The 12,867-nt window shown below is 43.3% G+C and overlaps 1 protein-coding gene across 1 annotated transcript in view; it reads left to right on the top strand.

Moving 5' to 3' along the window:
- The window catches only part of nid2a (nidogen 2a (osteonidogen)), a 68,292-nt gene that overhangs the window by 40,565 nt on the left and 14,860 nt on the right, over positions 1-12,867 (top strand). The window contains exons 5-17 of the mRNA XM_017038941.2: positions 1,119-1,220; positions 1,309-1,448; positions 1,641-1,767; positions 1,841-2,197; positions 3,268-3,379; positions 4,358-4,507; positions 4,617-4,750; positions 5,156-5,267; positions 5,751-5,951; positions 6,045-6,275; positions 9,546-9,692; positions 11,228-11,356; positions 12,740-12,865. Of these exons, the coding sequence (XP_016894430.2) occupies positions 1,119-1,220; positions 1,309-1,448; positions 1,641-1,767; positions 1,841-2,197; positions 3,268-3,379; positions 4,358-4,507; positions 4,617-4,750; positions 5,156-5,267; positions 5,751-5,951; positions 6,045-6,275; positions 9,546-9,692; positions 11,228-11,356; positions 12,740-12,865 (2,068 nt within the window). The remainder of the gene's footprint in view (positions 1-1,118; positions 1,221-1,308; positions 1,449-1,640; positions 1,768-1,840; positions 2,198-3,267; positions 3,380-4,357; positions 4,508-4,616; positions 4,751-5,155; positions 5,268-5,750; positions 5,952-6,044; positions 6,276-9,545; positions 9,693-11,227; positions 11,357-12,739; positions 12,866-12,867) is intronic.

The raw sequence follows: 12,867 nt of genomic DNA on the forward strand, positions 1-12,867 counted from the left end.
AGGATTTTCTGAATTTAAAGTGGACCATGACAGCGCTGGCTCTGGAAAAGTCTGATCCTGAGGGAATGAGAGGGATGAAGGACAGGAATATCCTGCTTCTCCCTCTCCATCTCCTTCCCTGAAGACAGAAAGACATTAGAGAGACACAAGGAACCTAGGCTCCGCCCACTCCACTAATTCGACAGGGCCTGGAGGCGGGGTCCAAGTCCTTTATAACCACAAACAACTAGATTGTTTAAAGATGTTGATGTAAACACTCAGGAAAACAAACACACAAACACAGTGTGTGCATCGTCATCGTGCTGTGTAACAAAGTGTGTGTTACATGTTGTAGCATCACACACACACACACACACACAGGAAGACAGCTGTACAGATGAACATCTGGACCAGGGTGTGTGTGTGTGTCTGTGTGTTCAGATAATTCAACCTCGACCCAAAGGAAAACAGCATGGGATCCCTCACCGTCCTCCTTCATTCACTACATTTGTGGGATTTTTTTTCTCTGCTGTGGTTTTTCTCCGAGCAGAAAGATTTACATGACGAAAAAAAGAATTCCCAAAGTCACAAAATCTCTACGCAAGTTTCTTTATCTAATGGTTCTCAATGATGAACACTATCATTATTAATTGGATTAAACTAGTTAATGTCTGCTGAGGGTGAAAATGCACAAAATAAACAGAAGTTGGTCAAAAGTCCAATTCCCGCAATAGACTAGTCAGAAAAATGGCCTTCAGCCTCACAGACAGTGGTTAACATATCACAGATATTAGGTAATCCATAAATCAGTTGTCAGCTCAGAGTCAGAGTCAGAGTGGCCTTAGGAGAACAGACTACGGCTGAGAGTGTACGAAAATGGAAACTTCAGTTTGCAGAAAGACAGCAATAAGTGAGTCACTGGAAGAGGGGTAGGATTGAAGAAGAAAGTATCAGCACTTGGCTGCACTTGATAATATGTGAGTCTCATCTCTGTCTGTGATACCAAACAAGCACCAGACTAAGTCAGACTCAGTCAGTTTTGCTCGCATTATAATTTTGAATCGTATTTCAGCAGTTTCAACCTCCAGACTCTGATCCACGATGTCAGTCCTCAGTCTGTCTCCGCTCTGTCTCCTCAGGTCAACACCTTCCAGGCAGTGATTGGTTACGATGAGACCACCTCCTACGTCCTCTTCCTGTACCCTGAAGATGGTCTGAACTTCTTCAGGACACGACCCAAGGTGACATTGCTTCATCTGCTGAAACAGCTTCTGCTTTGTAAAATATTGGAACGATTATATTCCCTTCAACCATGTCCTCCGTCTACAGGAGTCGTATAACGTAGAGATCGAGTTCCCCGCTCGCGTCGGCTTCAGCAGAGGAGAAATCACATATCTGCTCTTCGGTCGCACTGAGGGACCTTACTACAGTGTTGTTGGAGAGGATCAGAGCATACACAGCCTTTACCAGTGAGAGAACACCTTTAGCTAAATGCTAACTATGTTTTGGCTCTTTTCAAGATATTTTTTTTAAGTTAATAAAAAACCAAAAATGACCGCTAACTCTGAGGGGGGTTTGTGTGTATACGTCTTTTCAGTTATTGCTTCTACTTTTTATCACATTTTAATGTGTTCCTAAAACATTTTCTTCCTCTTTTCCAGAGTTGGAAACACAGGTATTCCAGGAATCTGGCTTTTCCATACTGGAAATCGTTATTCCTTTGACAACATAGTCCCAGCGTCCATCGGTGGTCTCCTGGCCACCTCACCAACTGGAGGTCTCCCCCTGGTAATTCAACTGTTCTTCCTTGATTCTCTGAATTCACAGTTGACACTTGGCCTAAAGGTCCGGTTCTTTCCAGGACACCACCACCCCTGAGTATGGTGAGTTTGAAGAATACCCAGACCACACCTTTGAGCGTGATCATGAAGAGGAGGACGGAGAGGACGGAGAGGAGGATGACTACCCTCTGACTGGAGGAGATCCTGAATTCCAGCCAGCTCCTGCTGGAACAGATCATTCAGCGCCTCCTCAGCCAGAGAACCCAGATTCTCCTCTTCATCCTTCAGAGCAACCTCATCCTCATCCTCACCACCAGCCGAGCTATGTCACTGAAGAACCCAGGTATGAAGCGGGACCAGCAGGGCGTCGGTATGTTCCTCCACAATCTCCAGACTCGGTACGAGCAGGGGGCGCTGTGGAGCCACAACAACCACAGGTAACAGTGATTCTACCTTCACTTCTCAGCCTTCACTTCTCAGTCTCCAGACTGTGTCAAGGCTCCCCCTGATGTAGAAGAGTCCAGTAACAAGCTGGCTGGATGGATGAACGGATGGTAGATCGGCTGATAGATGGATGTTTGTGTAGATGGATGAGTTGGATGGTGATGTTTCCAGATCAGTTGTTTGTGGATGGTTGATCCTGTAGGTCAGTGAATTAATGGTGGATAATTGACCTGAGACTGTGTTTCATTAGATGGATAGACTAAAGGATGACTGGACTCAGGGATTCATCTACACATGAATGGAGGTTTTTATATATACTGACGTATAAGTGGACGTAGATAATGTTGAAGGTCATTTTATTACATGAATTAAATTCCATTCACGTAATTTTCACATCACAGAAGCAGTTTTTAATATTGCAAACCAAAGACTGAATGACACGGTACAGTTTTACATGTGGTTCAAAGTAACTTTTAGTGAAAACCTTAAAACTCTGAACACACACGTACACATTTGTATAAATGTGTGAATACAGAGACCAGGCTACAATGAAGGCAGTAAAATGTTGAAGTTTCTGTCAAACACAAATATTTAATCTGGTCCAGCTGTAGATTATTACAGACGTTTTTTATTCCTGCTATGGTTCAAGTTTGATGTATTTTTGATTAAAAGCAGCTAAAAAGTGAGATAAAGTTTCCAACCTCATGAACTCTCTGTTATTGTACTGCAAATGCTGTGGAAACTGAACTGGTTGAAGTGGAGTTTATGAAACATAGTGACTCTAACAGCACCAGCTCTTTCACAGGGAGGTTTGGGATAAATAAATACATTTGTTTTCTTCTGTCCAATCTGTGGTCTGAATGGAACGTGGTTTGGATGCAGTTTTTGCAGTTTCAACAGAACGTTGTCAGATCTGCATGATCCTGTCACTGCTGTTTGGGAAGTGTATGCAGATTGTGGAGCGTTGAATTTTTCAGCATCTGGAGGGAGTTAAAAAGATGTAGCTTAGCACTCGGTGACAGCATGCTTCACGTTCCACTGCTCCTTTATTTTTCTCCTTGAGGTTCCTCTGGAGGTGGTGGACGTTTACCCTCCTCCCAGAAATGTACCTCATTTGTCCCCTGGAGGTCATGTGGTCAGCGTGGATGAAGAGGACATAGACATTGACACAGGAGGTAGGAGACAGAACTTCATGCATGGGTGTGGAAGACATGTGCGTCAGAGGTGGAAAAAGAGGTGGAGGTTCTCTCTGCTGCTGCTGCTGCTGCTGAGGCTGCTGCTGAGGCTGCTGCTGCTGCTGAGGCTGCTGCTGCTGAGGCTGCTGCTGCTGCTGCTGAGGCTGCTGCTGCTGCTGAGGCTGCTGCTGAGGCTGCTGCTGCTGCTGCTGAGGCTGCTGCTGAGGCTGCTGCTGCTGCTGAGGCTGCTGCTGAGGCTGCTGCTGAGGCTGCTGCTGCTGCTGAGGCTGCTGCTGAGGCTGCTGCTGAGGCTGCTGCTGCTGCTGAGGCTGCTGCTGAGGCTGCTGCTGAGGCTGCTGCTGAGGCTGCTGCTGCTGCTGCTGCTGCTGCTGCAGCTGTCTGTACAGTACTGCTGTTGTGTGGAGGCAGATCCCAGGTGTGTGTGTGTGTGTGTCTGTATGTGTTTGTGTGTTACTAACATTCCCCTCCTCTATGACAACTCCCACAAGCATTTGCAGTAAATAGGAATGAGCTGTCAGTAAACCTTACAGAGTACATCAGTACATGAAATACTTACAGAAATACAGCAACATTATTTTGGTTACCACAGAAAGAAGCAAAAATGGAAATAAAATACAATGTCCAAAAAAGCTATAGCAGCCACATTAGCCACAAAAGTGAGTTGATGTTAACGGCCATAAGCTAGTACGAATTATTCAGTTTTCAGAATTGAAACGGTTAAAAAATGTTTGCTTAAATTATGAAAGGTACTGTGAGTTATACCTCCCTGAAAGGCCAAAAATGTGTCACGTTCATAAAGGCTAATAATGTACAGAACTAACTAACTAGATAGTTAGCTCAAAACCAGCATCTGTGTTATAAATGTAGAGTTGAATTGAAAAAACAATAATCATTTTCACATCCTAATGCATTGTTTTAAATGACAACAGCTTCGTTTCTCTCTGTCTACCTCTGCAGTGATCCAGTACACTACAGAGAACAAGGAAACCTGTGCCAGATTCCAGCAGCAGTGTTCCCAGAATGCATTCTGCTCAGACTACGCCACAGGTTTTTGCTGCCACTGCCGACCAGGGTTTTATGGAAACGGACGACACTGTTTACCTGATGGTGAGGAGACGGCCATGGATGGACACGTGGTTATATAAGGATGGGGTTTAACTGGGGAGATGACAATGAACACGCTATCTGAGCGTACCCTTTGTGCTGCCCCCTGCAGGAGCTCCTCAGCGTGTCAGCGGTAAAGTGAGTGGAACTGTTACAGTGGGATCTACACCAGTGCAACTGAACAACATCGACCTTCACGCCTACATCGTGGTGGGAGACGGACGGGCCTACACTGCTATCAGTGAGGTAAGAGATCAAGGAAATCAATATTTTACACTAAAATGTGTCAAGTATTTCTAAATATTTTTTTGGTAAACTTTGAACTTCATGTTGGCTGGCTCGCAGGCTTTGTTGACTTTTGATATTGAAACGAATTCAAGGCAAACTGTTACCAACTACTCACGATCGAAAGCCTTATCAGCTGATTCATTTTTTATAATGAATTTGTTTATTGATCAGTTTTAAAATACATAAATTATTACTACAACTACTACTGCTAATAATAATAAAAAAATGTTAGATTTTTTTTTAGATATTTTGACGAGTGTTGAACATACACTCATACACATTATATATTTTTCTCTTGCTTAGTTTTAGCTCTGACGCTGGTTAAACTTCTCCTAAATTGTCTCTTGTCTCCTAATGGTTCAGGTCCCAGAACCAGTGGGCTGGGCTTTGATGCCAGTCGCACCAATTGGAGAACTGTTTGGCTGGTTGTTTGCCCTGGAGCTGCCCGACAGCCAGGCAGGCTTTAAAACCACAGGTAAACTGTGCGTGTGTGTGTGTGTGTGTGTGTGTGTGTTCTCTCAGAGCAGCTGTGATGTCTCCAGGGAAGTGATGTGAGATCAGGCTTCCACCCCCAGCCCTCCCTCCTCTGATAGGAAACAGCTGTGTGTGTTGTTCTGCTAGCAATAAAATACTGTTATGGATAGACATTTTTACATCTACACCATGTTACTCACTGGCTCTTAAAATATGAAGCTATGAAATATAATTTCTGCTAAACGTAATGTCATCGTATAAAATACTTCTAGAGTCAGAAATCGTTATGTTTATGCACATTACGTCAGCGAGCTATTTCAAAGCCACCTCATAGTTTTACATACCAGTGTTAAGCTATTGGTGGTTTACTTCATCAAACGTCTCATTTGACTTTCTTTAACTAAGCTAAGGTGGAAGGCCGAGGTGATGGAACACATTTATATTCAAGTTCAGCTGGCTAAAATCTCACCATCTCTTCCACCAGGTGCTGAGTTCACCCGTCAGGCTGAGGTTGTCTTCTACCCTGGAAACCAGCACCTGTCCATCACCCAGACTGGACGTGGCTTGGATGACCACAACCACCTGACCGTGGACTCCGTGGTTCAGGGCAGTGTTCCCTTCATTCCTCCTGGAGCCGAGGTCACCATGGATCCCTTCAGAGAGACGTACCAGTACTACCCATCAGGTACCAGACGGAAGGAACCAAGACCTCTCCTGATTCAAACATCTTCTGTTCCCATCTTGAAGAATCTTCTCTGTCGTTGTTGTTTTTCGTCAGTGGCCACATCCAGCTCTGTGAGGGAGTTCACCGTGGTCTCAGCTGAGCGTGGCTCTGAGTCCTTCTCCTTCCAGCTCAAACAGAACATCTCCTTCCGTGACTGTCGACACGATAACAGAGCGGCGGCTCCGGAGACGCTGCAGATCTCCATGGAGAGGGTGTTCGTCATGTACGTGAAGGAGGAGAGAATCCTGAGATATGCTGTCACCAACAAGATCAGTCCAGTCGGAGGTCAGACACAGTCAACATCATTACTGCTTTTTTGTTAGGCCAATAGTTGGATTTATGTGTTCACTTTTTATTGTCTTCTGGTTAAATTTGACACGTCACTTTTAGAGTTTTCTAAAACACTTTTACCCAGTGATAGTTAATACCAAGTAACCATAGTGACTAGCTGTTTTGTCAATTTTTGGATCACTCCCAGGTAATTCCCACGATGCTTTTAAATTTTTACAGCTAATTGTTTTACCTTTATACACATTTTTACCAGACGTTGTATCCATTATTCTTTATTGAGCAATTTGTGTGGAGCACATGGTTAAATCCATATGGTCTCACAGACAAATAATGGCCGACGTCCAAACTCACGTCCGTCATTAACGGTTACTCTATCAGACTGACTGTTGTTGAGTCTACATTAGGTTTAAAGTGGCGGTGAGAACATGTTGAGTTTATTCTCCTCCAGACCCAGAGAGCCTGGTCATTGTCACAGTGTCACCACATGAACCCTCTCCAAACCACAGCAATGAGCTTTAAACACACACAGGGTTAGCTTTCAACACGTGCTGCGGAGCTGAGAACAGTAATTATTGCAGAGAAACTAGAGATGACAGAGTTGTCATGGTGTGTGTGTGTGTGTGTGTTTGCACATAGACGTGTGACACAACAGCTGTCTGTGAGAAATATGCTTTTTTCTGGAAACTCCACTCTGGAAATCTCTTAATCCTCCATAGCATTTGATGTAGGGACAACTAGGACATTTAGCATAAACGAAAGAAGACCGGCCGTTGGTCCATTGCTGCCTCTGGTGGGCAATTTGTGTCACTGACGTCAATCTGAACACAGGTTTTGAGAAAGTCAAGTCAATCGAATTTATTTCTTCTTGTCATATCCACACTGGAATGACGCGTAACTTCTCGTCTGTAACTGTAGTTAATTTAGAAAAAAAAAAAAAAGAAGAAGCTATACACGTGTTATACCACCTGAAGGTCTGGTTAAAAGACAACCACATAAATATAAACATAAATAAAATGTCACGCCAGAGTTAGCTAAAAGAAACCCCACCGTTGTCCAAGATAAGTTCCGATTTCCAGCGTAGCGGTGAAACAGGCGGCAGATTGTTTTCCTTGGTCTTTTGCTGGTGTTTCTGAACTCAGACTACACGTCAACACGTTGATTAAAAAGGTCATGACGACACATGTCACACGTGCACATGATTCAGCCGCTGCACAGCTGGAAGAGCTTTCTGAGGATCAGGGATCATGTAAACACACTCTGTGTGTGTGTGTGTGTGTGTGTGTGTGTGTGTGTGTGTGTGTGTATACGCATGATATAATATCCCAGCCAATGACAGATTTTCTGCAGGGAGGGGTCGTGTTGCTGGGCAGAACAGCTGCTGATTGATGTCATTAGAATTAGACCAAATCTACCAATGACTGATTATTTTCATGACTAAATTTAAAGTATTAATTTTATAAATATTATTGATTTGTATTTATAATTATATTTTTTACTTTCAGCCATTGAAGCATTGGGGTTTTTTTTTTTGTCTAAATTATTGAATATTTATTTTAAATTTTGTATTCAGTATCCAAACCTCAGTAATTGTACTTACCCCTGAATAAAACATTGTGATAATCAGTTAATTATCTGTTTAGTTTCAGATCTCTTTAGATATTTATTGTCCGCTAACCTTGAGTTAATTCTTAGCTTATGGATTTTTAGGTGTGTGTATAATAATACTAACCCAACCAATGACAGATTTTCTCTTGGGTGGGGCTGTGTTGCTTGCAGCTGTCCCTTCTCCTCAGGAGGATTAGACCAAAGCTGCCGCTGACCTCTGATCTTCCCGGCTAATTCTGAGCTGTCATCGTTGCTCACTGTATATATTTTCCCTCCTTTCACCTAGCATTTGTTAGCACTGGTATTTTAATGAAAAGGTTTTGTACACTAATGTTCAATTAGCTTTTTGCTGTGTCTTGGTGGGTTCTTTCTTCTGTTGGTGGCATTAGCGTTTGATCATTATGAAGCTTCGGGTCCACATTTAAGGAATTAAGGAAGTATTTAGTGCTGTTTTTAACATTATCCCGTTTGAAAATGTGTTGAGAGTTTTTTTTTTGTTTTTTTTTTTTAAAGTATATACTTTTTGCTAACTTTTACCAATCCTTCTGGTGTCGTCTTGCTATTTTGTAGCTTATAGCTGTGGAATGATTTTTTGGTGTATATGTGTGTGGGTGATTTGCAGCCCCCTCTCCCTCTGTCTTTAATTGTCTTTAATTGCCCCTCACTCTTTTCTCCCGTCCATCCATGTAAACGTAGCCTCTCATCTCTGTCTTTCTTTTCCACCACTGTCAGATCTTTGAAGTATCTCCTCCTCTCTCTGCTGTAATGAACCCGAGTTTGTTCTCACGCCTCAGGAGGTGGAAACAGTCAGTTCAGCCAAGTGGGAAGTCCAAAGAAAATATACATTAAATATATTTGTCAGCGTTTATAGGTACAAATGGTTAGGAGCTGTGTTTGACAGCAGTGTTGTAGTCAACTCAACTTAAAATGAGCGACTTGAACCTGGGCGACTTGACTGACTCCAAACTGTGAGGAATCAAAGACTTCTGTCACTACAGTTGTTTTCTACCAAACTTCTATGGGAGTCTCCGACCCACCCACCCACCCAGTCCATCATCTTACACCAGTCTTCCTGAAGGGTCCGTGTGGTTTTCCAAATGCTTATGTTTGTCTTCCTGGTTTTCCTGAAATGCTTGGACCTCGAGGTTGGGGGTTTTGTTTTTGAGGAGCGTGTCTGTGTGACTGGAAAGAGCAAACTGGTCAGAACACACATCCTCCAAATAGTCCCCTCCGTCTGGATCGGCCTCGTGTCTATGTGTGTCCAACCTGGTCCATATGTTGAGCAGAGGGAGGAAACCGCTCGATGGGAATTTGTCTGCGCTGATTTCTGACATGTGTCTTTGGTTAAAGTGGCCTGTAATCAGGGCTGTGTTCATCTGACTTTAACTGCTCAACAATCCACAAGTCAATTCATCTCCGTTCTGGAGGTTTGGAGTGGTTTTGGAGTCTGTGCAGGACATTTGTTTCCTCCCTCTGATTCTACGTACAAAGGTTTTTTCAAGACTTATTCGGAAGTGAGAGATCAAAATGTTAAAATTGAAAAAAACAAACAACAACAACAACAAAAAAAAAAAAGCCCAACAGAAATACCGAGGTGTTAAGTTGTTCTCAACATCTGTTTGATAGATGGTTGAATGAATTGTCTTCTCTTGTCCACAGCTGTGTCCACAGGACCAGAGCTGGTCAACCCCTGCTACTCTGGGAACCACGACTGTGACACCACAGCCCAGTGCATCCCACTTGAAGCACAGAGCTTCCAGTGTCAGTGTGCAACGGGCTACAGAGGAGACGGACGCAACTGTTACGGTACTGCTGTTTGTCAGAACGTTCAGCTGTAAACATCCATCCTGACCACGTCTGACCTCAACTCATCTGATTACAAATACTCTTGTCTAGTAGTATTACTTTTGTGTATATTTAGGTGACAAATAAAATTCCTGCAAACCTGCAGAAGGTCAGAGGAAGACAGCTGTGACGTTGGTCTGTAACAGCATGAGTTAGAGGATGTTAGTAACGTAGTTACTGGCTGATCTAGTTGGTCAGAGGACATCAGCTGAGGACCAGTCTGTGTCTACTGCTCATCCATACCCATTACATTTTGCCCAGACTTTAAAGAACCTTGTCTTTCTCACTTGTCCACTTCAAACATGCTTCAGAGACGGTTCAGGGCTGCACGTCTGTGCCTCATCAACACACATCCATTAAACTTGAAAGGGTCAATGTGAAGTCAAACACACATCTTGTCAGCACATGTAAATCATCTTTAAATTCAATTCTTTAAGCCACGAGGTCCGTGGACAGAGCTGACATTCTCTAGTCCTCAGATTAAACAAAGAGTCTGTTTCAAATCTGAAGGGACGGGATCAAGTCTTCAGAGAGTTGAAACTGTAGATGAGGATGATGTTCTGACAGCCAGGTACGTCATGAACACAAGGAATTATCTGCTCTCTTAGACTCACCTTTGACCTGTATCCTTCTCTGCTTAACTCGTACAAACCAGCACTGAGTTATGCAAAGAGAGAGAGAGAGAGAGCTGCTCTAGACCTGATTCCTGTGCCCTGTGCCTGCATGTAGCAAATTATAGTTCTTTTATATTTATTTATATTAATCTAACTTAGCTTTATATGATGTATATACAGTATACATGAGTAGTAGTAGTAGTAGTAGTAGTAGTAGTAGTAGTAGTAGTAGTAGTAGTAGTAGTAGTTTCCCATCTCTGTTGAATTGGAGGTGAAATTTAGATTTTCCTAGCATTTGCTGTGTGAGATTGGATGATTTACAAACTTGATTTTTGACAAAAATAATAATTGATGATTTTTTTTTAATGCAGAGACATTTACATCCAAGTCCTTGTCTCCTTTGTAGTCATGGTTTACCTAAGAGTGAGTGTGTGTAAATGTCTATAGGTAGGTCTCTGTCCTCAACACGAACAGTGAGTCACTACTTTATGTAAACACCCTACAGAAAAGCAGAACTCTCCCTTTATCAGTAACCACTGGGTCTTCAGGCTGATGCAGGGCCTGTCATTAGCTCAGTGCCATGTCTGTCTGTCCTGCTGACATCACGGACACAGCTTCAGGCTCATCCTCAGTTCCCATGGTCAGGTGTTGTCTTTGTGTGGGTTTTCTCCACTGCCTTTTACTGAGCCTTTAAGAACCCAGGTGTGGGTTCCAGGCTTTTATCAACCCAGACCGGCAGACAGAATATAAAGTGCACATGCACGAATAATTAGCCAAAATTACAGCTTTGAGACTGAAACACACTGAGAGTTCTCTGTTTTTGACGTGTACTCTTTTACAAGGTTACATACGTCTCACTTCCTGGTCTGTCTCTCACTGCAGACATTGATGAGTGCGCTGAGGGACTCAGTTCATGTGGTGCACACTCTGAGTGTTTGAACCTGCCGGGGAGCCACCGCTGCCAGTGTCACGACGGCTACGAGTTTGGCTTTGACGGAAGAACCTGTGTTGGTGAGTTGTTGACGCTAAATCCACTTCAAATCCATATGAGTCCAACTTCTGTCCACTCTAAAGCCTTGGTGGTCCTTTATACAAAGGTGGTCTTCCAACCTTAACAGCAAGGAAGTACTTCAAGGAACCACAGGGTTCTCTGTTGTCTCAATGTAAATGAATCTGTTGTTCATACAGACCAATCACATCTCCACAAAATGTTTGTACTTTGTCCACAGTTCTGAGTATTTGTCTTAGTTCCAGGTACTTGTTCCCGTGGTCTCGCATAAACAAGTCCATTAGAACCTGTTTATTATTAGTTGAAATGTAATGACTTATTCTGTTTTAGGAGTCTGTTTTTTAAGACCTGCTTGAAAAGAAAGGATTATCATCTGGGGTGTGTGTGTGTGTGTGTGTGTGTGTGTGTGTGCGTGTGTGCATGCTGTTGCTATAAAGACTGCAGTGATCTTAACGGGCAAATTAAAATCAGCTATGTAAACAAAGCCTTTATGAATCTTCTTTCTACCTCTAGCACACATCTTGGGTTGTTCATAATGTAAGTTATTCTTGTTTGTCTCACTGGGGGGTGTGGAGGGGTGGGAGGGGGAGGGGCGCGGGGCAGCTTTTTGGATCTTGTCGTGCTGTGTCTTCCAATAAACCAAGTGAACTCTTGGAAAGAAAACCACATACTTTTGTAAGCAAAGGAATAACAAAGTCTTCTCCATAAGAGAGAAGTGAAGCACAGCTGCAACAACCAGAAAACAGAGAGAGAGGAAAGACAGTGAGGGGAGGAGGGGAGGAGGGGAGGAGGGGAGAAGGGAGGAGAAATGGGGGAGGATGGGTGACAAACGTGAGATCAGGGGTGGGAGTAATGGTGAGAACAGGACAGTGAGTTTAGGCAGAAGTGTGGGGGTGGAGGGTGAACATGGACGACAAATGGACATGGTGTGTGTGTGTGTGTGTGTGTGTGTGTGTGTGTCCTCCTTTTACCCATCAGTGTGAACTTTCGTTGAACTTCTTTTTTTCTTCTTCTCCTAAACGTTGTATACGGCGTCCACCAGAGAAGATCCAAATGTCCAGCATGAACATACAACAAAATGTGTTCATCTTTAACCAATGTTTTGTCTTGGGTCAGGACTTCATTACATTAATTATAAATAATTAATTACATCATTTTGTTTTTAGCACATTCAGGAACCTTTCACCTAAAATAAAATATGTTTTAGTGTTCCAACGCCACAGTCCTGTTTTGTGGATGTTCTGGTGGTGTTGGTTCTGGCCTTGGTCACAGGTGTTTCTTCCTTAAACCAAGACGCTGCTTAAACCCCTTCAGTACAACCTTCAGTCCTAATTCAAACCTGATATTCCTGTTGAAGATCTATGTTTTTCCTTTTGCGTTGGCAGATGTGGACGAGTGCAGTTCTTCTCCCTGTCACATCAGTGCCAGATGTATCAATGCACTGGGCTCTTTCCAGTGTCAGTGTCAGCCAGGCTTTTATGGTGATGGTTTCTTTTGCTCCCAGCAACAAGGT

Source organism: Cynoglossus semilaevis, chromosome 14 (genome assembly GCF_000523025.1).
Source record: "Cynoglossus semilaevis isolate Cse_v1.0 chromosome 14, Cse_v1.0, whole genome shotgun sequence".
In the NCBI taxonomy this organism is placed as follows: Eukaryota; Metazoa; Chordata; class Actinopteri; order Pleuronectiformes; family Cynoglossidae; genus Cynoglossus; species Cynoglossus semilaevis.